The sequence below is a fragment of the Akebia trifoliata genome, chromosome 8 (assembly GCF_017979445.1).
Source record: "Akebia trifoliata isolate Shusen 1 chromosome 8, ASM1797944v1, whole genome shotgun sequence".
Lineage (NCBI taxonomy): Eukaryota > Viridiplantae > Streptophyta > Magnoliopsida > Ranunculales > Lardizabalaceae > Akebia > Akebia trifoliata.
The window spans coordinates 2,674,510-2,698,759 of record NC_141382.1 but is presented as its reverse complement, the minus strand read 5'-3'; the positions used below and the strand labels follow the sequence as shown (position 1 = coordinate 2,698,759).

General features: G+C 34.3%; 2 protein-coding genes across 2 annotated transcripts; both read right to left on the bottom strand.

The window, feature by feature from the left end:
• Nucleotides 1-2,590: 2,590 nt before the first annotated feature.
• Nucleotides 2,591-6,940, bottom strand: LOC147395438 (cytochrome P450 81Q32-like). The gene is made up of 2 exons (XM_086452986.1): nt 5,960-6,940; nt 2,591-3,503 (listed from the first exon to the last, which is right to left on the bottom strand). The coding sequence occupies exons 1-2, from the start codon at nt 6,914-6,916 to the stop codon at nt 2,880-2,882; spliced, it is 1,581 nt and encodes a 526-aa protein (XP_086309112.1). The 5' UTR covers nt 6,917-6,940; the 3' UTR covers nt 2,591-2,879.
• Nucleotides 6,941-19,498: 12,558 nt separating this feature from the next.
• On the bottom strand, nt 19,499-24,005 carry LOC147395437 (cytochrome P450 81Q32-like). Its single transcript, XM_086452964.1, has 2 exons — nt 22,993-24,005; nt 19,499-20,331 (listed from the first exon to the last, which is right to left on the bottom strand). Exons 1-2 carry the CDS (start codon nt 23,932-23,934, stop codon nt 19,708-19,710), a joined length of 1,566 nt encoding a protein of 521 aa, XP_086309090.1. The 5' UTR covers nt 23,935-24,005; the 3' UTR covers nt 19,499-19,707.
• Nucleotides 24,006-24,250: the final 245 nt, after the last annotated feature.

The window sequence follows — 24,250 nt, the reverse complement described above, 5'->3', positions numbered from 1 at the left end:
TCTATATGATAAAACAATTGTAGGCCAACTTTATTATAGTTTTTGGGGGATAAACCTCCCATCCAACTATAATGTTCCAACATTTACTCCGATTATTCAATGGATAAGATCAAAGATAAAAAAGTATATTTAGTGAATGGATAAAGGCATCTTAAGCACCTCATGATGATGTGTGTGTATGAAATACAAAACGTGCCTAAAATATATCATAGTACCACTCACATATTTGCCTCACATAATTTTTTATATTTAAATAATTAAGGAAATAAATATGAGATCCTATTTATATAATAAAACACAATTAAAGGGCCAACTTTGTTATAGTTTGAGGGGGGAGATAAACCTCCCATCCAGTTATAATGTTGTGACGAATAATTTTTTTTATTTTTTTATTTTTATATAAGTAAAATGATTTCATTGATAATAGAGAAGAGAAAGCAAGATCGGCTGAGTTAGCCAATCCAGCAGAGAAGCATTACATGAAGTTCAATATCTTGTAATATTACAAATCCAATCCCATCTGTCTAAAAAATATGCAACAAAGGCCTGTTCATTTTATTATCATTCATCTTTTACCTTTTTACCATCTACTAACCCAATCCTATCTACCTAATAAATTTGCAAAACAGATCCTCTTTATTTTTTCATTATTTTGTTATATTTCATTTTCACCCCTTCAATTTTATTGTTTTTCATTTCTTCCATCTCAATTTTTTTAAATAATATTCCTTCAATTTTATTAATATTCATCTTTTACCCTATTCATGATAATGCCCATCTAACTTTATTATCTTTATCTTTTAGCCCTTTAACCCACTTTATTGTCTTTCCTCGTCTTTCCTTTTCTTGATAAAACATTTCAAACTTTATTATATTTTATCTTTTACTCTCTTAATCTCAATTTTTTTAGTAATACCCTTGCAACTTTATTATTCTATTTTCATTTTTACCTTTCAATACTAAAGAGGATGCCAATGCCTAAGGCATAAACGAACTCTAATCTATATAAGAAAACAAAATTGCAGAACCCACATTTGTGGGGACAACTGGGTTTGCTTCCCAGGTCCCACCTTCGAGTCTCTATATGCCCTTTTATATAAAGTGGTATGTTTAGTTGCTGTCACATGTAAGTGGATGGTATGTGCGGCCCACCAAAGTAAAATAATATATATATATATATATATATAGGGTCAGGATCAAGGGACATATGAAAAAACATATGTAAAAACAATGTAACATTAATAAATTTTCAAAATATGGGTTAGAAGTTTTGGATTGAGTTGATTTTTTGTGAGGATGATCTTTATGATGAAAAGATCATCCGAAAAAAAAAATCAGTCCAATATGAAACTTCTAACCCCATTAAAAGTGATTTAGAATGTGGACCGTCGATTTTTACTAATTTTTTTTCAATAATTTGTAAATCACTTTTGATGGATTTAGAAATTTCAGATTGAGCTGATTTTTTGTGAGGATGATCTTCTCATCATAGTGACCATCCTCACAAAAAATCAGCTCAATCCAAAACCTCTAACCCATATTTTGAAAAATTATTGCTTTTTCCCATATATATATATATATATATATATATATATATATATATGGGAACGGATTAAGGGACATATGAAAAAACATAAGTAAAACGCATTGTAACATTAATAAAATTTTAAAATATGGGTTAGAAGTTTGGGATTGAGCTGATTTTTTGTGAGGATGATCTCTACGATGGAAAGATCATCCGGAAAAAAAAAATTAGTCCAATCTGAAACTTTTAACTCCATTAAAAGTGATTTAGAATGTGGATCGTTGATTTTTTGTCAATAATTTATAAATCACTTTTGATGGATTTAGAAGTTTCAGATTGAATTGATTTTTTGTGAGGATGATCTTCTCATCATAATGACCATATTCGCAAAAAATTAGCTCAATCCAAAACCTCTAACCTATATTTTGATTAACCATTGTCTTTTCATATGTTTTTACATGTCCCATGAACCGCCCTCACACACACACACACACACACACGTGGGTCTGGATTTAGGGACATATGAAAAAACATATGTAAAAACAATGTAACATTAATAAATTTTCAAAATATGGGTTAGAAGTTTCAGATTGAGCTGATTTTTTGTGAGGATGATCTCTATGATGGGAAGATCATCCGGAAAAAAAAAAAATTAGTCCAATCTGAAACTTTTAACCCCATTAAAAGTGATTTAGAATGTGGATCGTCGATTTTTTATCAATTTTTGTCAATAATTTGTAAATTACTTTTGATGGATTTAGAAATTTCAGATTGAGCTGATTTTTTGTGAGGATAATCTTCTCATCATAGAGACCATCCTCGCAAAAAATCAGCTCAATCCAAAACCTCTAGCCCATATTTTGAAAAACCATTATTTTTACATATGTCCCTTGAACCGCCCCCTATATATATATTCCTTTGCTTTGTGAGGACTATGTTTCCAAGAGCTAGATTTAATTCCTAACTTGGAATACAAGACACAAAAATGTTTATTAATATACCAAAAATTCGATAAGGCCAACACTAAGATCTAAATTACAATCAACAATGCCTGCAAAGAAAAGATGAAAAAAAGCCCTCCATTCATCCCAAAAAAATTACGTTTGGTTTATTTAAAGGCTTCATTTTTCTTTTCTAACAAATTTCTACTGCTACTCACACCAATTATGCAATTAACATTCTATAACATACAAGGATAGCAGTTACATTCAAGGACATATTCTTGTAATTCGATCAAATACTTACTTTCAATCTTTAGTTTAGATTGAACATAACAAACAAAACTCCAATGCAACAAGAATCACCCCCCAAAAAAAGAGAGATTGTATACAACATTGTTTAACTCTCTTGTCAATCATAGTGAAATAGCGCTCGCAATGACATCGGTGAAGCCTTCACGGGGCCTATACAATGCCTCTAAGGGCTTAATCTTCGGTATGGTGATCCCCGGCCCCTCGGTCATGTCCATTTCCTCCGAATCAATCCTCTCCCACTCAAAACATTGGATCAATGATCCCAATGTCAGCCCCACCATACGCATGGCCATCCGTGTCCCTGGACACCCCCTCCTCCCGAACCCAAAAGGGATGAACCTAAACCCTTCCCCTTCCCCATTTTCGAACCTCTCGGGCTTAAATTTATCGGGATCTTCCCATATGTTGGGGTCTCTATGAATGGCCCATGTATTAACCAATAGCATTGTGCCACGTGGCACATCAAAACCTCCTACAATGCACTCCTCGGACGACTCATGTGGGACTATAAGTGCCGTTGGTGGGAAGAGTCGGAGTGTCTCATTAATGATGTTTTGGAGATACTTCAGCTTCGGTAGGTCAGATTCCTCCAATAGTCGATCTTTACCAACATGAGCATCTAACTCGTCTCGAGCCTTGTTCAGTACCTCTGGATGATTCAGAAGAAGTGACATTGCCCATTCCATAGTCATGGCTGAAGTGTGGGTTCCTGTTGTTAACAATGTCTAGACATACAAATTATGGTCATAGAGTTAGATCATCTCTACCAAATTCTTGTTTTAAAAATTTGGGTAATTTCTTACTAAAATTATGTATTTTATTAATGGAAGAGAAATAGATGATTGGTTAATTGAATATTTGCTAAGCAAACTTTGGAAAACATTGAAGAAAAGATGATAAATGTCTGAATTGTTCCAGTTGAAGTTTATATTCAATTTTTTTTAAAAAAATCAAACTATTGATGAGGCAAACAGGCTACCTAAGGAATCAGTTTTCCCACTTTAAAAACAAAGAGGAATAAAGGAAAGGTGCACAAATAACCACCAGTAATTCAATTCTCGCATGTCAATATCTCTCTTTTTTCAGAAAGGGGTGTCTCCTCGTACCACATATCATGTTATTGATTTTTATAGAAACGGACAAAAAATTGTGCTTAATTTGTAGTGGGTTGGATCTAATATATGATTAATATTGATTTGAACCATTGTCAAATCTAATAATAATTCAATTGGATTATTATCGAAATAGGCTAAATAGACTTGAACAAAAGACATAATATAATTTACATAACTCCTTAGATTTTATCTAGAATCATGATAATTTGACTACCCCACGTGACATACTCAATCGATTCCCCCGATGTGATAAGTTAGAAAATTATAGATCTATATGCCTTGGGATACACAATTGCACTTATCTATAAAATAAGTATGGATTGGTACTAAGGCAGTTGATTGGGATTGAAGCTTTAAGGTTTCAGTGGGTGGGGCCATTAGGATCCATTGTAGTGATTGGGTGGGGCCAAAGAAGATTCCTAACTCATTACAGACCCCAAAACATGCAAATATTTGAATGACACGTGGCATTCCTACAGTGGAACTCAGGCGTTGGTGGCCGACCTCACCCTTATTGAGAGAGAGCACGCCATGCAAGGAGATTCCTCAACATCCGAAACATATGATATATATATTATATATGATGAGTGATCAAGTCAGTTGTCCTCTTCATTGGATGGGGTTTACCGCTCCACCAATATGTAAGGATACAGATGGGAAAATTAATAATAGCCTCAAACGAGATTTGAGGCTCTCCTTAACATGGAATTTTCTGAACAAAACAACTTTTTTAGATTGTCAAAACGACTAAGATGGGTGGAAAAATAAAGATTTTTTTTTTCTTCGAGATCAATAGAACAATTGTCGGCAGGGCGGAATTAGGATTTCTTTTAATGGGGGAAAATTATAATTAATGATAAAGTTGAAGAGCTTAAAGTTGAATGATTTATGAGGAGAAAATTCAAAGATTTTTGTTTAGAAGTTGATGAAAAGGGTATGTATGTCATTTTCAATTAATCTATGAGAGAAGGCTCAAGTCAATGGGCAATGTCATCTTCAAAAACTGAGGGGGACAAAAATTGGAAGGAGGTAAGGGAGTGAGGGCAAATGGGGCATGTAACTGGTTGAAAATATAGGGGTATCTCAAATTAAAGCACATATCTACCCGTTTCCATCCAAACGAAGGTTGAGATGTTAGTTATTCCCAAGTAAAATATACATATACTTAAACAAAAAGGTTGTACCAGTCCTTAGAAAGCATTTATTGATCCGAGAAAGTTTTTGTTTTTTCTCCAATGACGGGGAATCCATCCTCTATGGCACTTTTTTTTTTCTTTTTTGTGTCAGCCTCTGTTTTACTTTTTCATAGTTGAGAGAGTGCCACGTTGAATAAAAAAAGACCAAATATTTTGTTTTTCACTTGATCAAAGGTTTTGAAATAAGATTACTACTAAATTCTAAAGTTTCAACGCACTGATGATTTTTTTTTTTTTTTACATGACACTCTCCCAATCATCCAAAAATGCTACATAGTGCTCCATGAAAATGTGTTACATATGCTATATGCATTTTAAAAAGAGTAACAATAATCCGATACTCCCACTTGGCATACTCAAAATACTCTCTGACGTGAGATGTGTTAGAACTATAGATTTTCTTTCATCGGGATACACAACAGCCCAATTTTATCGGGATGTATAATTGTGTATCCCGGGGCATAAAATCTATGGTTCTAATGCAGGCCATGCCAAGAGAGTATCTTGAGTATGCCACGTGGAAGAGTCAGATTATCACGACTCTTTTTAAAATATATAACATACAAGAAATACATATATACGTACATACATACATACATACATATATATGATTAATTCTATAGTGGCCTCAATGGTGGACACACAAGGACATCTTGACGGTAAATGCATTTTCTCCGAGATAAGAGTAAAATGCATTTATGGTCATGTGCGCGCTACCATGCCAAGGTGTCCCCCGTTGAGGTCACTCCAACACGACTCTATGTGTCTATATATATATATATATAGATACCTTATTTGGTAATGAAATATTTATACCAAACAAGATACCATTCTAATACATCTTGTTTGGTGAGAGAGAGAGAGAGTTACCATTATAATTCCATAAATGATTTCATCAGTGTAATAATCGGGCTCTCTTTGTTGCATAGACAACAAAACATCAATAGTAGTTGAAGAAGAAGAAGAAGAAGATGAAGAAAGATTACTTCTCATTTTTGTTCGATTCTCTTCCACAACACCTTTCAAGAAATCATCTCTCTTTCTTTTCAATCTAACCATTTTCTTCTCTACCCCTTTAAAATCCAACCACCTCAACATCGGCAAATAATCTCCAATATAAGGTGACCCAATCAAATCCACACTTTCCTTCATAAACTCCTTAAACATCTTCGCCTCTTCTAAATCCTCCTCCTTCACATCTTCTCCATAATATCTCTTCAAACCAATCATCTTAGTTATATTATTAAATACCAACTCTGTAAATTTTGATTTCATCTCAATTTTCCTTAATTTCAAACTCAAATTCTTTCGATATAGTTGGTGAAGAAACACCCCAACTTCTTCTCGTCGAATTGAAGAAGAAATTTGTAAGCGTGACATGGAGAAGATCTCGAGGAGTGTGAAACGACGAAGATTACGCCAGTTTACACCATAAGAAGCTGACACGAGAGTGGTAAAATTATAATTTAGATGCTTTGCTGCTAGCATTTGAGGACGGTTGGCGAAGATAACGTCGTTCTTTGTAAAACATTCTTCAACTGCAGAAGGGGTGGAGATGAGGAGAACGGGTCGAGATCCAAACCGAAGGAATAAGATGGGTCCGTATTGATGGGAGAGAGATTGTAGTTCTCGGTGGAGTGGTTTTTTTACAAGGTGAAGGTGGCCTAATAGGGGAAGATTTGGAGGGCTTGGTGGTAATTTTATGGGTTTTAGGGTTGGGTTGGGTTTGGGTTTGGGATTTTCTAATTGTGAGAAGAATAGTTTGGAGATGGATATGAGAAAGATAGAGAGAAAGAAGAGAAGGAAAGAATAAAAGACTTCTTCCATGCTCTCTCTCTCTCCCTTTTGTGTTTTTTTTTTTTTGTTTCTATTTCTATGATCTTTGTGTATTTATGTTATAGGTTTCATTGTATCTTGTAGCCGATGATAAGTTTGCTTCACTCGTTTATTATGTAGAATCTTTCTAAGGTCCAACGTAGTTGGACACTTATAATGTCCAACGTAACTTGACACTTATAATGTCCAAACCTAATAAAATAGGGACACGGTGATTTCAATTTTTTTTTATATTTTTTTTTATTATTTAAAAAAAAAATGATGAATCACTATATTAAAAAAAAAAAAAAAACACTTACTGGTCGTTTGAACTCACCTTGTGGCATCCAAAAACATGACCCGATGCTTCACAAATGTAAAGGATAAAACTCTATGAACTTAAAACAATGATTATTTTTCATTCTTAAATTTTAATTTTAAAATTGGGAGTTTGGTAACAGTCCATTTTCAAAACCTTAGACAAGGATTGCAATTGTATATCTTAAGAAAAAAGATCTATGGTTTTGTGATCATGCCATGTTTTTTTTTTTTTTTTAAAATATTAAAAAGGTATCTGGGCCAACTTGCGTGCACCAACTATTCCCTCCTCCCCTAACAAGACTTGCGAAACATGATTTTAATCTTGCAGTCCATGACCACTGATATTAGTAGCCGGTGGGAATCGAACTTGAAACCACATGGGGAGCACACCCCTTGATCCCAAAGTGCTACCACTCAGCCACCCATCTGGTGGTGTGACCATGCCATGTCAACAGAGTATTGACTGAGTGAAGACTTTCTAGTTAGAAAATCATTATTCTATAATATATAAGTTTTGATAATGTGATTCGTGAGATGGCATACTCAATTGACTCCCTGACGTGATAAGTTCTAGAATCGTAGATTTGTACGTCTCGGGATACACGATTGCACTTCCACATAAAAAAATGTATCACAAGGGAGTCGTGTATCCTGAGACGTATAGATCTACAATTCTTGAACTTGTCCATGTATGAGAGTCAATTGAGTATGCCACCTTTAGGATTCGTAATACATTGAGTAAAAATATCGGTTTACAACAATATTTGAGATTCTTCTTCAAAGAATTAAAGAAAGGGTTGACATAAAAGATTATTGACAATGATTTAAAAAAAAAAATTGCATCTCAAGAAAATCTCTATTGATGCTTAAAAAACAAGTACATTCTTAAGATTCATGGATAGCCTCAAACGACCTTAGAGAAAAAGAAAAAGAAAATCTATACTCACACCATTGGAAATTGTGGATCCAGCTACGTAGCACACTAAAATTCCGACCTAATATAAATCCAAAACAACTTTTGTCGTATTGAAAGGTCAGCTTCAGCTGTGGTGGTATTATAATTAGTAGCGATCCAATACTACAGCGGGAGTTACATTGCAATAACTCCTGGCCACATTTCACACCAATTGGTCCATTGATCCAGGGAATTTGGAGCCCACAATTAGTAAAACTACATGTCGAAATAATGCAACTGAATTCGAATATTTTCTCATCATGGGCTTAGGATCAAATCATGAAGTCCATCATGGAAATTTCCTCGACCACATCAGAGTATCAGACTAATTTGAAGTTACTTAAGTAAGTTACATTGGCAACATTTGGTGGGTTAGTAATCCAAAAAGAGTAGGAGTTGGGTCTATCTTGAGAATCCATACAGTAACCAATGAAAGTACGACACATGCACTAAAAGTGACGGGTTGACGTTACCATCTACTAACCCAATCCCACCTACCTAACATCTACTAACCCAATCCCACCTACCTAACAAATTTGCAAAAATTACCCTCTCTATTTTATCTTTCATTTTATACTCCTTTCAATTTTATTGTCTTTCCCTTCCTTCCCATTTTTTTCATTAATATCCCTTCAATTTTATTATCATTCATCTTTTACCCAATTTATGACAATACCTCTCTAACTTTATTATCTTCCTCGTTTAACCCTTTAACCCATTTTATTGACTTTCTTCGTCTCTCTTTTTCTTAATAAAACCTCTTCAATTTCATTATATTTTGTCTTTTATTCTTTTAACTTCAATTTTTTTTTTTCCAGTAATACCTTTGCAATTTTATTATTCTATTTTCATTTTTATTCTTCAATACGAAAGATGATGCCAATGCCTAGGACACAAACGAACTCAAATCTATATACTACAACAGACTTATAGAACCCATTTTTATGAGAACAACTGGATTTACTCCCCAAGTCATACATTCGAATTTCTATATGTCTCTTCACATAAAGTAGTATATTTAGTTGCTGTCACATGTAGGTGGATGGTACGTGATATATATATATGGGTCCCGTTCGGCACCCTAAGTTTTACCACACACTTTAACAAACGCGTTTTGTCTTACATGGGTTAGAAGTTTCGGAATGAGCTGATTTTTGGTGAGAATGATCTCTATGGTGAGGAGATCATCCTCACCAAAAATCAGCTCATTCCAAAACTTCTAACCCCATCAAAAATGGTTTACAAAAAATGGACGGTCCACAATTTTTCAACGTGTAAACATGGGGCTAAACATTTCGGAATGGGCTGATTTTTGGGGAGGATGATCTTCTAATCATAGAGATCATTCTCACCAAAAATCAGCCCATTCCAAAACTTCTAACCCATGTAGGACAAAAAACGTTTGTTAAAGTGTGTGGTAAAACTTAGGGTGCTGAACATTTCCCTATATATATATATATATATATATATGGGTTCTGTTCCCCACGCTATGCTTTACCAAACGTGTTTTGTCTTACATGGGTTAGAAGTTTTGGAATGAGCTGATTTTTGGTGAGGATGATCTCCTCACCATAAAGATCATCCTCACCAAAAATCAACCTATTCCAAAACTTCTAACACCATAAAAAAATGGTTTACAAAAAATGGACGGTCCACGATTTTTTAACTTGTAACATGAGACTAGAAATTTCGGAATGGGCTGATTTTTTGTGAGGATGATCTTCTAATCGTAGAGATCATCCTCACCAAAAATCAGCCCATTCCAAAACTTCTAACCCATGTAGGACAAAACCCGTTTGATAAAACATAGGGTAAAGTTTAAGGTAAATGGTTTAGCACCCAACCATTTACCCAACAATTTGCCCAACATGTTTTGTCCCATATGGGTTAGAAGTTTTGGAATGGGCTGATTTTTGGTAAGGATGATCCCTACAGTTAGAAGATCATCCTCACCAAAAATCAGCCAATTCCAAAACTTCTAACCCCATGTTTACAAGTTGAAAAATTGTGGATCGTCCAGTTTTTGTAAACCACTTGTGATGGGGTTAGAAGTTTTGAAATGGGTTGATTTTTTGTGAGGATGATCTCCTCACCATAGAGATCATCCTCACCAAAAATCAGTCTATTACAAAACTTCTAACCCATGTAGGACAAAACATGTTGGCCAAATTGTTGGATAAATGATTGGGTGCTGAACGGGACCCATATATATAGGGTTCCGTAGACACATAAAACTACTAATAAAGCTACAACGTTTTTGTCTTATATGGTTAAAAAGGTTTGGAATGGGCTGATTTTTTGTGAGGATGATCTCTGTGGTGAGGGGATCATCCTTGCAAAAGAATCATTCCATTCCAAAACTTCTAACCCCATCAAAAGTGATTTACAAAAATTGGACGGTCTAAAATTTTTCAACTTGTAAACATGGGGCTAGAAGTTTCATAACAGGCTGATTTTTGGCAAGGATGATCTCCTCACCATAGAGATCATCATCACAAAAAATCAGCCCATTCCAAACATTTTTGCCCATATAAGACAAAACACGTTGTAGCTTTATGTGTATACGGATCTTAATCCATATATATATATAAGGTCACATTCACCTGCCAAACTCTCAAATCAACATCCACACAAAACAATCCAATCGTTAGATAGTGTGAGATCCATCGATCTAGATCAATTAAAAATAATTGTAAATCACTAAAAATAAAAGCACAACTTTATGCATCACAAATTTTAGATTATTTGAAAATAAACCCTTATTATTTACAACCACCTACCTTTATTTATCCCATCGTTTAAACCTCGTTTTCTCAAACTAACCCTAACTCATAATCCTTCACCACTGAACCAACACCCTCAATTGAAGACGAAAATGACGCAACAATCTCTAACCCAGCTCCCTCCTCGAACTAACCTCCTTCTCTACTTTCCATTGAAGACAAAAACGACTCAACACTTCTTTAAGTCTAGAGTGAACTGTTAGGATCACACACCCCTCAACATGTTTCAGTGTTTCTATTTCAGCAATTATTTTGATGAGGTCATTTTGGTTTAATTGGAAAATTATTGTTGTAAAAATGATATTTTAATCAATAAAATTGGAGCATTACAAAATTAAGATTTCAAGAGTAAATGCATTACAAAATTACAATTTTGAAAGATAGAGAGATTATAACTAATTCAATTGATCATATTTTTTTTAATTTTTAATTTTTTTCAGTTCAATGGTTCGATGATTAATTTGGAGAATCGTAGATTAATTAATTTGGGTAATCCTTAATGAGTTTTTCCTAATTTCCAGAAAAGAAAAATTGGTGAAATTTGCCACAGTGATGATGTTAACAACTATTAAACTAAATACATTCTCAAAGAGTCTAATATGAAAATAAAAAATTGAGAACATGTTCAATTCATCGGCAAAATCATTCTTCGTGGATTCTAATTTTGGGGATGAACGTGCGTTTTCGATTTTCTTTACTCAACAAGAATTGGTTACCTCTATAGTTCTTGCTAGTGATCTTCAATGGCCCTTAATATGGGCTTCTATTTAAGACATCTTCAACTAACATTTTAAATTCCATTTGATATGGTTTCATCAATACTTATAATCCCATTCACCAATTGGCCAACACTAAGATCTAAATTACAATCAACAATGCCTGCAAAGAAAAGATGAAAAAAGCTCTTCACTCATCCCAAAAAATTAGGTTTGGCTTATTTAATGAACTAAAGGCTTCTACTCTTACTCACACCAATTATTCAATTAACATTCTATAATGTACATGGATAGCAGTTACATTCAAGGACATATTCTTATAATTCGATCAAATACTTACTTTCAATCTTTAGTTTGGATTAAACATAACAAACAAAACTCCAATGCAACAAGAATCACCCCCAAAAAAAGAGAGCTCTTGTCAATCATAGTGAAATAGCGCTCGCAATGACATTGGTTAAGCCTTCACGAGGCCTATTCAATGCTTCTAAGGGCTTAATCTTCGGTATGGTGATCCCCGGCCCCTCAGTCAAATCCTCTCCCACTTGAAACATTGAATCAATGATCCCAGTGTTAGCCCCAACGTATGCATGGCCATCAGTGTCCCAGGACACCCACTCCTCCCAAGCCCAACAGGGATGAACCTAAACCCTTCCCCTTCTTCATCTTCGAAACTCTCGGGCTTAAATTTATCGGGATCTTCCCATATGTTGGGGTCTCTATGAATGGCCCATGTATTAACCAATAGCATTGTGCAATGTGGCACATCAAAACCTCCTACAATACACTCCTCAGACAACTCATGAGGGACTATAAGTGTGGGTTCCAGTTGTTAACAATGTCTAAACATACAAGTTATGATCATAGAGTTGGATCATCTCTATCAAATTCTTATTTTAAAATTTTGGGTAATTTCTAACTAAAATTATGTATTTTATTAATGGAAGAGAAATTGATGATTGGTTAATTTAATATTTGCTAATCAAACTTTGAAAAACATAGAAGAAAAGATGATAAATTTCTGAATTGTTCTAGTTGAAGTTTATATTCAATTTTTTTTATATCAAACTATTGATGAGGCAAATGGCCTACCAAAGGTATCAGTTTATTTTTTTTATTTTTTTAACCGAGTGAGAGACTAATCTCCCTTGGGGGCCGAATGACCAACCCCACACGAGTTTGAAGGGGACGAACCCAAACCATTTAAAAGGAATCAGTTTTCTCACTTTAAAAACAAAGAGGAATAAAGGAAAAGTGCACAAACAGCCACCACTAATTCAATTCTCACATGTCAATATCTCTCTCTCTTTTATCAGAAAGGGATATCTCCTCATACCACATATCATTATGTTATTGATTTTTATAGAAACGGACAAAAAAATATGCTTAATTTGTAGTGGATTGGATCTAATATATGATTAATATTGAATTGGACCTTTCTTGGATAGGATTTTTATCAGATCTCACTATTAGAATCCTAATCCAATCTAATAATAATTGAATTGAATTACTAACGAAATAAATTAAATATACTTAAACAAAAGACATAATATTATAATTTACATAATTCCTTAGGGCCCGTGTGGATACAGGAGCCAGAAGTACTTAGAACATAAGTACTTTCATAAGTACTTTTTTAAGTACTATCTGGAGTAAGTGGATAACTGTTGTGTGTTAGGATGCAGGTTCTGAAAAGTACTGTTAGAAGTACTTTTGATAGAGTTTTGTGTTTGGAAACTATTTTGAATTCTGTTTAAATGATCAAAAAGCCCTTATAAGTATCAGTTACTATTATTAACATTATAACTCAACAAATTATTCTTCAAAAGAAATAAAAGTTATTGTTTTTATCCATAAAAACTAATATAAACACCCAACAATTATAAATAAATAGAAAATATTGTGAGCAAATATATACAACCACTAAAAATATGAAGAAGCTTTCACCACATCAATGGATAGTAAATTTGTGTGTAATTGTTCACATCAATTTTCCAATAAGAAAATTTCAACCATAGTTGGAATGCTCATGGATAAATCATTGAGTAAGCAATTGGGGGAGTTAGAAATTCAAATTCAAATGCTACACTAAAAGACTACCACCACATCAATGGATAATAATAAAATATTATTTAATTGCATTTTTTAGGGTATGCTTGTAATTTTCAAAATTTATGATGGACATACTTGTCCCAAATGCTATACCAAAAAGCTACCACCACATCAATGGATAGTAATATAGTATTACAGCAATTGCATTTTTAAGGGTATGCTTGTAATTTTCAAAATTTATGAGGGGTATACTTGTCCCAAATGTTACACCAAAAGGCTACCACCATATCAATGGATAGTAATATAATATTATTTCAATTGCTTTTTTGAGGGTAGATTTGTAATTTTTGAAATTTATGAGGAGCATACTTGTCCTAATCTCGTCATTTTGACAATATTTTGTGGCTCCGCGCAAGAGTAGTTTAGAGAAGTAGCACCATCGGTACTCCGTGAAAAAGCACTAAAATGACTCCACAGTAAAGTAGTTCTTTCTAGGAGTAATTTATCCAAACACCTTTAAAGTGCTTCTGACTCCCCGCAAAAGTCAGAAGTACTTAGAAAAGTCAATCCACACAGGCCCTTAGATTTTATCTAGAATCATTGATCTATATGTCTCGGGATACACAACTGCACTTTCCCAAATGATAGTGTATAGTAAGGGAATCATGTATCCTGAGACGTACAGATCTATGGTTCCAAAACTTTTCACTTCAAGAGAGTCGATTGAGTATGCCATGTGGCGGTAGTCTGATTATCACAACTCTTTTGTGTAATGTGATGTGGTTCACCTAGTGTCATATTCGATAGGTTATCAAATTGTGTCTCTACTAAAATCCAAATCCTCATGATTTGTGTCCTAGAATTAGATCGTTGGATCCAATGGCTAGAAACAATCAACAAGTCTGAACTTTTATATATAAACCAACTAGGTGGGCATGGTGGGTGAAGCTATACAAATGAATCCACGTGGCAGTTGGAGGTCCACAGGGCAAGAAAAAAAAAGAACTGTATGTAGGTAAGATGGATTGGTACTAAGGCAGTTGATTCGGATTGAAGCTTTAAGGATCAGTGGTGGGTGGGGTCATTAGGATCCATTTTAGTGATTGGGTGGGTCCAAAGAAGATTCCTAACTCATTACAGACCCCAAAACATACAAATATTTGAATGACACGTAGCATTCCTACAGTAAAACTCAGGCGTTGGTGGCCGACCTCACCCTTATTGAGAGAGCACGCTTCCTTAACATCCGCTACTTATACATGATGATGAGCGATCAAGTCAGTTGTCCTCTTCATTGGATGGGGTTTACCGCTACACCAACATATAAGGATACGGATGGGAAAATTAATATAACAGCCTCAAACGACATTTGGGGCTCTCCTTCATATGGAATTTAGATTTTTTCATTTTTTCGGGATTAATAGAATTATCTTGTCGACAGGGCGGAGTTAGAATTTTCTTATAATGAGAGAAAACTATAGTTAATGGTAAGGTTGAGGAATTTAAAGTTGAATGATTTGGGAGGAGAAAATTCGAAGATTTTTGTTTAGAAGTTGATGGAAAGAGTAAGTACATCATTCTCAAATAATCTATGAGAGAAGGCCCAAGTCAATGGGTATTTCAAATTAAAGCATATATCTCTTAGTGAGGGTCCTCTCGAGGAAAACACTAGCCTTAAGCCATGATTACCAGTTTCCATCAAAATGAAGGTCAAGATGTTAGTTATTCACAAGTAAAATATACATTTGCTTAAAAAAAGATTGTACTGATCCTTAGAAAGCATTTATTGATCTTAGGAAACTTTTGTCTTTTCTCTAATGACGGGGAATCCATACTCTGGCATTTTTTTTTGTCTCACCTTGTGTTTTACTTTTTCATAGTTGAGAGAGTGCCACGTTGAAGAAAAAAAAAAATCAAATATTTTGTTTTTGACTCGATCAAAGGTTTTGAAACAAGATTACTCCTGAATTCTAAAATTTTAACGCATTGATATTTCTTTTTGTTGACATGACGCTTTTCCAATCATCAAAAAAATGCTATAGAGTGCTCTATGAAAAAGTGTTACATATGCTATATGCATTTTTAAAATAGTAACGATAATCTGACACATCCACGTGGCTTACTTAAAATACTCTCTGACGTGAGATGTGTTAGAACCATAGATTTTTTTTCATCAGAATACACGACTGCACAAATTTATCAGGATGTACAATTGTGTATCCCGAGGCATAGAGTCTATGATTCTAGCACATGCCATGTCAGGAGAGTATTTTGAATATGCCATGTGGGAGAGTTAGATTATCATGACTCTTTTTAAAATATATAATATATATGAAATACATACATACATATGATTAATGTTAGAGTTACCTCAATGGTGGACACATGGGGGACATCTAACGGTAGATGCATTTTCTCTGAGATACGAGTAAAATGCATTTATGGACATGCGCAAGCCACCACGTCAAGGTGTTCCCTGTTAAGATCACTCCATCACGACTCTATGTATATATATGCCTTATTTAATAATGAAATATTTTTACCAAACAAGATACCATTCTAATACATCTTATTTGGTGTGTGTGAGAGAGAAAGAGAGAGACAGAGAGTTACCATTATAATTCCATAAATGATTTCATCAGTGTAATAATCCAGCTCTCTTTATTGCATAGACAACAAAACATTAATAGTAGATGAAGAAGAAAAAGACGAAGAAAGATTACTTTTTGTTCTTGTTTGATTCTCTTCCATAACTCCTTTCAAGAATCCATCTCTCTTTCTTTTCAATCTAACCATTTTCTTCTCCACCCTTTTAAAATCCAATCACCTCAATATCGGCATATAATCTCCAATAAAAGGTGACCCAATCAAATCTACACTTTCCTTCATAAACTCCCTAAACATCTTCGCTTCCTCTGAATCCTCTTACTTCACATCTTCTCCATAATATCTCTTCAAACCAATCATCTTAGTTATATTATTAAACACCAACTCTATAAATTTCGATTTCATCTCTATTTTCCTTAATTTCAAACTCAAATTCTTTTGATATAGTTGGTGATGAAACACCCCACTTCTTCACGTCGAATTGAAGAAGAAACTTGTAAGCGTGACATGGAGAAGATCTTGAGGAGTGTGAAATGACGAAGATTATGCTAGTTTGCATTGTAAGAAGCTGACACGAGAGTGGTAAAATTGTAATTTAGATGTTTTGCTGCTAGCATTTGAGAACGATTGGCGAAGATAACGTCGTTCTTTGCGAAACATTATTCAATTGCAGATGGGGTGGAGATGAAGATAACGGGTTGGGATTCGAACCGAAGGACTAAGATGGGTTCGTATTGATGGGAGAGAGATTGTAGTTTTTGGTAGAGTGATTTTTTTACAAGGTGAAAGTGGCCTAGTTGGGGAAGATTTAGAGGGCTTGGTGGTAATTTTACGGATTTTCGGGTTGGGTTGGGTTTGGTTTGGTTTTGGGTTTTAATAATTGTGAGAAGAGTAGTTCAGAGATGGAGACGAGAAAGAAGAGAAGGAAAGAATAAAAGACTTCTTCCATGGTATCTTGCAGCTAGTGATAATTTTGCTTTACTCGTTTATTATGTAGAATCTTTCTAAGGTCCAATGTAATGTCCAAACTTAATAAAATAGTGACACGGTGATTTCAAAATTTTTTTAATATCTTATTTTATTATTAAAAAAAATGATGAATCACTTAAAAAAAAAACACTTATAGGTGATTTGAACTCACCTTGTGGCATCCAAAAACATGAGCCGATGCCACTTAGATGTAGAGGACAAAACTCTATGAACTTTAAAAAAATGATTATTTTTCACTCTTAAATTTTAATTTTAATTTTAGGAGTTTAGTAACAGTCCATTTTCAAAACCTTGGACAAGAATTGCAGTTGTGTATCTCGAAAAAAAATATCTATGATTCCATGGCTATGCCATGTCAATTGAGTTTTAACTGGGTCAAGACTTTCTAGTTAGAAAATTCTATAATATATAAGTTGTGATAATATGATTCGTCAGCCAGCATACTCAATCAACGCCCTGATTTGACAAGTTCTGAAATTGTAGATTTGTTCGTCTTAGGATACACAATTGCACTTCCACATAAAAAAAATGTATCACAGAGGAGTCATGTATCCCGAGGTGTATAGATCTACGATTCCTGAAATTGTCCACGTATGTGAGTCAATTGAGTATGCCACGTCTAGGACTCATAATACATTGAGTAATATATCGGTCTAAAACAATATTTGATATTCTTCTTCAAAGATTTAAAGAAAGGATTGACATAAAAGGTTATTGACAATGATTAAAAAAAAAAATAAAAAAAATTTGCATCTCAAGAAAATCTCTATTGATCTTTAAAAAACAAGTACATTCTTAAGATTCATAGAGAGCCTCAAACAACCTTAGAGAAGAAGAAAAAGAAAGTCTATACTCACATCATTGGAAATTGTGGATCCAGCTACGTAGCATACAAAAAATTCCGACCTACTATAAATCCAAGACAACTTTTGTCGTATTGAAAGATCAGCTTGCGCTGTGGTGGTATTATAATTAGTAGCGATCCAATACTACAGCGGGAGTTACATTGCAATAACTTCTGGCCACATTGCACACCAATTGGTCCATTGATCCAGGGAATTTTGGGCCCACAATTAGTAAAACTACATGCAAAAATAATGCAACTGAATTCGAATGTTTTCTCATTGTGGGCTCAGGATCAAATCAAGAAGTCCATCATGAAAATTTCCTCGACCACATCAGAGTATCAAACTAATTTGAAGATACTTAAGTAAGATACATTGGCAACATTTGGTGGGTCAGTAATCCAAAAAGAGCAGGAGTTGGGTCTATCTTGAGAATCCATACAATCACCAATGAAAGTACGACACGTGTACTAAAAAAGAGATGGATTGATGTTGCAATCTACCTAAGAAATTACAAAAAAACAAAAAAAAAAAAAAACAAAAAAATAAAAATAAAAGACCCTCTTTATTTTATCATCAATTTGTTGTACCCATTTAACTTTATTATCGCTCGTGTCCTCCTCTTTATTTTGTTCAATAATATTTCTTTAATTTTACTATCATTCATCTTTTATTTTATTCATGAAAATATTCCTCTAACTTTATTATCATTCATCTTTTAAGCCTTTAACTCATTTTATTATCTTTTTTCATCTCCCATTTTTTTATATAAAATCTCTCCAACTTTATTATATTTTACTTTTTTACTTTATTAATCTCAATTTTTTTTTCAATAATACCCTTATAATTTTATTATTTTATTTTCATTTTTACCTTTCAATACGAAAGCGGATGCCTATGCCTAAGGCCCAAATAAACTCTAATTTATATAATAAAACTAAATTACTGTACCTACTTTTGTGGGAATAATTGGATTTGCTTCCTAGGTCACACATTTGAGTCTCTATATGCCATTTCACATAAAATGATATATTTAATTGTTATCACATGCAGGTGGATGGTACGTGCGGCCTGTGAAAGCAAATATATATATATAGATCCTTTTCTTTATGGGGACTATTTTTTCAAGAACTAGATTTCTTAACTTGGAATACAAGACACAAAAATGTTTATCAACTTACTAAAAAATCGATAAGGCCAACACTAAGATTTAAATTACAATCAACAATGCCTGCAAATAAATGATGAAAAAAGCCGTACATTCATCCCTAATAATTGTGTTTGGCTTATTTAATGAACTAAAGGTTTTTCTTTTCCGACAAATTTCTACTACCACTCACATCAATTATTCAATTAACATTCGATAATGTGCAAAGATACCAATTACATTCAAGGACATATTCTTGTAATTCAATCAAATACTTACTTTCAATTTTTAGCTTAGATTGAACATAACAAACAAAACTCCAATGCAACAAGAATCACCCCCCAAAAAAGAGAGATTGTATACAACATTGTTTAATTCTCTTGTCAATCATAGTGAAATAGCGCTCGCAATGACATTGGTGAAGCCTTCACGAGGCCTATACAATGCTTCTAAGGGCTTAATCTTCGGTATGGTGATCCCCGGCCCCTCGGTCATGTCCATTTCCTCTGAATCAATCCTCTCCCACTCAAAACATTGAATCAATGATCCTAGTGTCAGCCCCACCATACGCATGGCCATCCGTGTCCCAGGACACCCCCTCCTCCCGAACCCAAAAGGGATGAACCTAAACCCTTCTCCTTCCCTGTCTTTGAACCTCTCAGGCTTAAATTTATCGGAATCTTCCCATATGTTGGGGTCTCTATGAATGGCCCATGTATTAACCAATAGCATTGTGCCACGTGGCACATCAAAACCTCCTACAATGCACTCCTCGGACGACTCATGTGGGACTATAAGTGCCGTTGGTGGGAAGAGTCGGAGTGTCTCGTTGATGATGTTTTGGAGATACTTCAACTTCGGTAAGTCAGATTCCTCCAATATTCTATCTTTACCAACATGAGCATCTAACTCGTCTCGAGCCTTGTTCAATACCTCTGGATGGTTCAGAAGAAGTGACATTGCCCATTCCATGGTCATGGCGGAAGTGTGGGTTCCTGTCGTTAACAATGTCTAAACATACAAGTTATGGTCATAAAGTTAGATCATCTCTATCAAATTCTTGTTTTAAAAATTTGGGTATTTCTTACTAAAATTATGTATTTTATTAATGGAAGAGAAATGGATGATTGGTTAATTTAATATTTGCTAATCAAACTTTGAAAAACATAGAAGAAAAAATGATAAATGTCTGTATTGTTCTAGTTGAAGTTTATATTCAATTTTTTTTTATATTAAACTATTGATGAGGCAAACCGGCTACCTAAGGAATCAGTTTTCCCACTCTAAAAACAAAGAGGATTAAAGGAAAGGTGCACAAATAGCCACCAGTAATTCAATTCTCACATGTCAATATCTCTCTCTCTTTTTTCAGATAGGGATATCTCCTCATACCACATATCATTATTTTATTGATTTTTATCGAAACGGACAAAAAAATGGGCTTAATTTGTGGGGGATTGTATCTAATATATGATTAGTATTGAATTGGATTGTTAACGAAATAAACTAAATATACTTAAACAAAAGACAATATTATAATTCCTTAGATTTTATCTAGAATCATAGATCTATATGCCTCAGGATAAACAAATGCATTTCCCCAGAAAAAAAGTGTATACCGAGAGAATCATGTATCCTGAGATGTACAGATCTACGATTCCAAAACTTTTCACTTCGAGAGAGTCAATTGAGTATGCCATGTGGGGGTAGTTTGATCATCATGACTCGTTTGTGTAATGTGATGTGGTTCACCTAGTGTCATGTTCGATAGGTTATGAAATTGTGTCTTTACACTGAAATCTAAATCCTTGTGATTTGTGTCGTAAAATTAGATGGTTGGATCCAATGGCTAGAAACAATCAACAAGGCTGAACTTTTATATATAAACCAACTAGGTGGGCATGGTGGCAGTTGGGTAAAAAAAAAAGTATCGTATGAAGGTAAGATGGATTGGTACTAATGCAGTTGATTGGGACTGAAGCTTTAAGGATCAGTGGTGGGTGGGGTCATTGGGATCCATTTTAGTTATTGGGTGGGTCCAAAGAAGATTCCTAACTCATTACAGACCCCAAAACATACAAGTATTTGAATAACACGTGGCATTCCTACAGTAAAACTCAGGCGTTGGTGGCCGACCTCACCCTTATTGAGAGAGCACGCCATGCAAGGAGATTCCTCAACATCCGCTACTTATATATGATGATGAGCGATCAACTCAGTTGTCCTCTTCATTGGATATGAGGTTTACCGCTCCACCAACACATAAGGATACAGATGGGAGAATTAATAACAGCCTCAGACGAGATTTGAGGCTCTTCTTCACATGGAATTTTCTGCCCCAAACATCTTTTGAGATTGTCCTTGCAACTAATTAGATGAGAGGATAAATATAGATTTTTTTTTTTTATATTTTTTATTTTATAGGATTAATAGAACTATCTTCTGAGCAAGTCGGACCTAGAATTTTCTTATAATTGGGAGAAAATTATAAGAATTTGAATTTTCTTATAATTAATGATAAGTTTGAAGAACTTGAAGTTGAATGATTTGATGGGAGAAAATTCAAAAGTTTTTGTTTAGAAGTTAATGGAAAGGATATGTACGTCATTTTCAATTAATCTATGAGAGAAGGCCCAAGTCAATGTGCAATGTCATCTTAAAAAATTGAAGAGGGCAAAAATTGGAAGGAGGTGTGGGAGTGAGGGCAAATGGGGCGGGCCTGTAACTAGTTGAAAATATAGGGGTATCTCAAATTAAAGCACACATCTCTTAGTACGGGTACTCTTGAGGAAAACACTAGCCTCAACCCATGATTACCGGTTTCCATCAAAACGAAAATCGAGATGTTAGGAATTTCCTAGTAAAATATACATATGCTTAAAAAAAATTGTACTAATCCTTGGAAAGCGTTTATCTATGACTTTTTTTTTGTCTCAGCTTCTGTTTTACTTTTTCATAGTTGAGAGAGTGCCACGTTGAAGAAAACAAAACCAAATATTTTATTTTTGACTTGATCAAAGGTTTTGAAACAGGATTATTCCTAGATTCTAAAATTTCAATGCATTGATTTTTCTTTTTGTCGACATGACGCTCTCCCAATCATCAAAAAATGCTACAGTGTGCTCCATGAAAAAATGTTACATATGCTATATACATTTTTAAAAGAGTAACGATAATCTGACACCCCCATGTGGCATACTCTAAATACTATCTGACATGGGATGTTTTAGAACCAAAAATTTTCTTTCATCAGGATACACAATTGCACAAATTTATCGAGATGTGCAATTGTGTATCTTGAGGCATAAAAGTCTATTATTCTAGTGTATGCCACGAGGGGGAGTCAAAGTATCATGACTCTTTTTAAAATATATAACATACATTAAATACATACAAATATATGATTAATGCTAGAGTGACCTCAGTGGGGGACACACAAGGGACATCTTGGCGTTAGATGCGTTTTCTTCAAGATAGGAGTTAAATGCATTTATGGACATGCATGCGCCACCACGTCAAGGTGTTCCCCGTTGAGGTTATTCCAACATGATTCTATGTATATATATACCTTATTTGGTAATGAAATATTTTTATCAAACAAGATACCATTGTAATACATCTTGTTTGGTGAGAGAGAGTGAGAGTGAGAGTGAGAGTGTGAGAGAGAGTTACCATTATAATTCCATAAATGATTTCATCAGTGTAATAATCTGGCTCCCTTTGTTGCATAGACAACAAAACATCAATAGTAGTTGAAGAAGAAAAAGACGAACGAAGATTACTTCTCATTCTTGTTCTATACTCTTCCATAACACCTTTCAAGAACTCATCTCTTTTTCTTTTCAATCTAACCATTTTCTTCTCCACCCCTTTAAAATCCAACCACCTCAACATCGGCAAATAATCTCCAATATAAGGTGACCCAATCAAATCCACACTTTCCTTCATAATCTCCTTAAACATCTTCGCTTCCTCTAAATCCTCCTCCTTCACATCTTCTCCATAATATCTCTTCAAACCAATCATCTTAGTTATATTATTAAACACCAACTCTGTAAACTTCGATTTCATCTCAATTTTTCTTAATTTCAAACTCAAATTTTTTCGATATAGTTGATGAAGAAATACCCCAACTTCTTCACGTCGAATTGAAGAAGAAACTTGTAAGCGTGACATAGAGAAGATCTCAAGGAGTGTGAAACGACGAAGATTACGCCAATTTGCACCATAAGAAGCTGACACAAGAGTGGTAAAGTTGTAATTTAGATGTTTTGCTGCTAGCATTTGAGGACGATTGGCGAAGATAACGTCATTCTTTGTGAAACATTCTTCAACTGCAGATGGGGTGGAGATAAGGAGAACGGGTCGAGATCCGAATCGAAGGAATAAGATGGGTCCATATTGAAGTGAGAGAGATTGTAGTTTTCGGTGGAGTGGTTTTTTTACAAGGTGAAGGTGGCCTAGTAGGGGAAGATTTGGAGGGCTTGGTGGTAATTTTGCGGGTTTTTGGGTTCGATTGGGTTTGGGTTTATGTAATTGTGAGAATAGTAGTTTGGAGATGGAGATGAGAAAGATAAAGAGGAAGAAGAGGAGAGAATAAAAGACTTCTTCCATGTTCTCTCTCTTTTCTGTGTGTGTGTGTTTTTTTTGTCTCTATTTCTATGATCTTTGTGTATTTAAGTTATAGGTTTCATGGTATCTTACAATTGGTGATGAGTTTGCTTAAATTCATTTATTTATTATGTAGAATCTTTCTAAGGTCCAACTTAGCTGGACGCGTATGATGTCCAAACCTAATAAAATAGTGATACAGTGATTTCAATTTTTTATATTTTCTTTTACTATTTAAAAAAGATTGATGAGTCACTTATAATAATAAAAAAAACACTTATGAGTTATTTGAACTTTCCTTGTGGCATAAAAAACATAA

Excerpts from the sequence above, each read along its gene's own strand:
- LOC147395438 (XM_086452986.1), bottom strand. The coding sequence starts at position 6,916 with ATGGAAGAAGTCTTTTATTCTTTCCTTCTCTTCTTTCTCTCTATCTTT. Across the intron at positions 3,504-5,959 it reads TCATTTATGGAATTATAATG|ACATTGTTAACAACAGGAAC; the intron begins GTAACTCTCTCT and ends TTGTATGTCTAG.
- LOC147395437 (XM_086452964.1), bottom strand. The coding sequence starts at position 23,934 with ATGGAAGAAGTCTTTTATTCTCTCCTCTTCTTCCTCTTTATCTTTCTC. Across the intron at positions 20,332-22,992 it reads TCATTTATGGAATTATAATG|ACATTGTTAACGACAGGAAC; the intron begins GTAACTCTCTCT and ends TTGTATGTTTAG.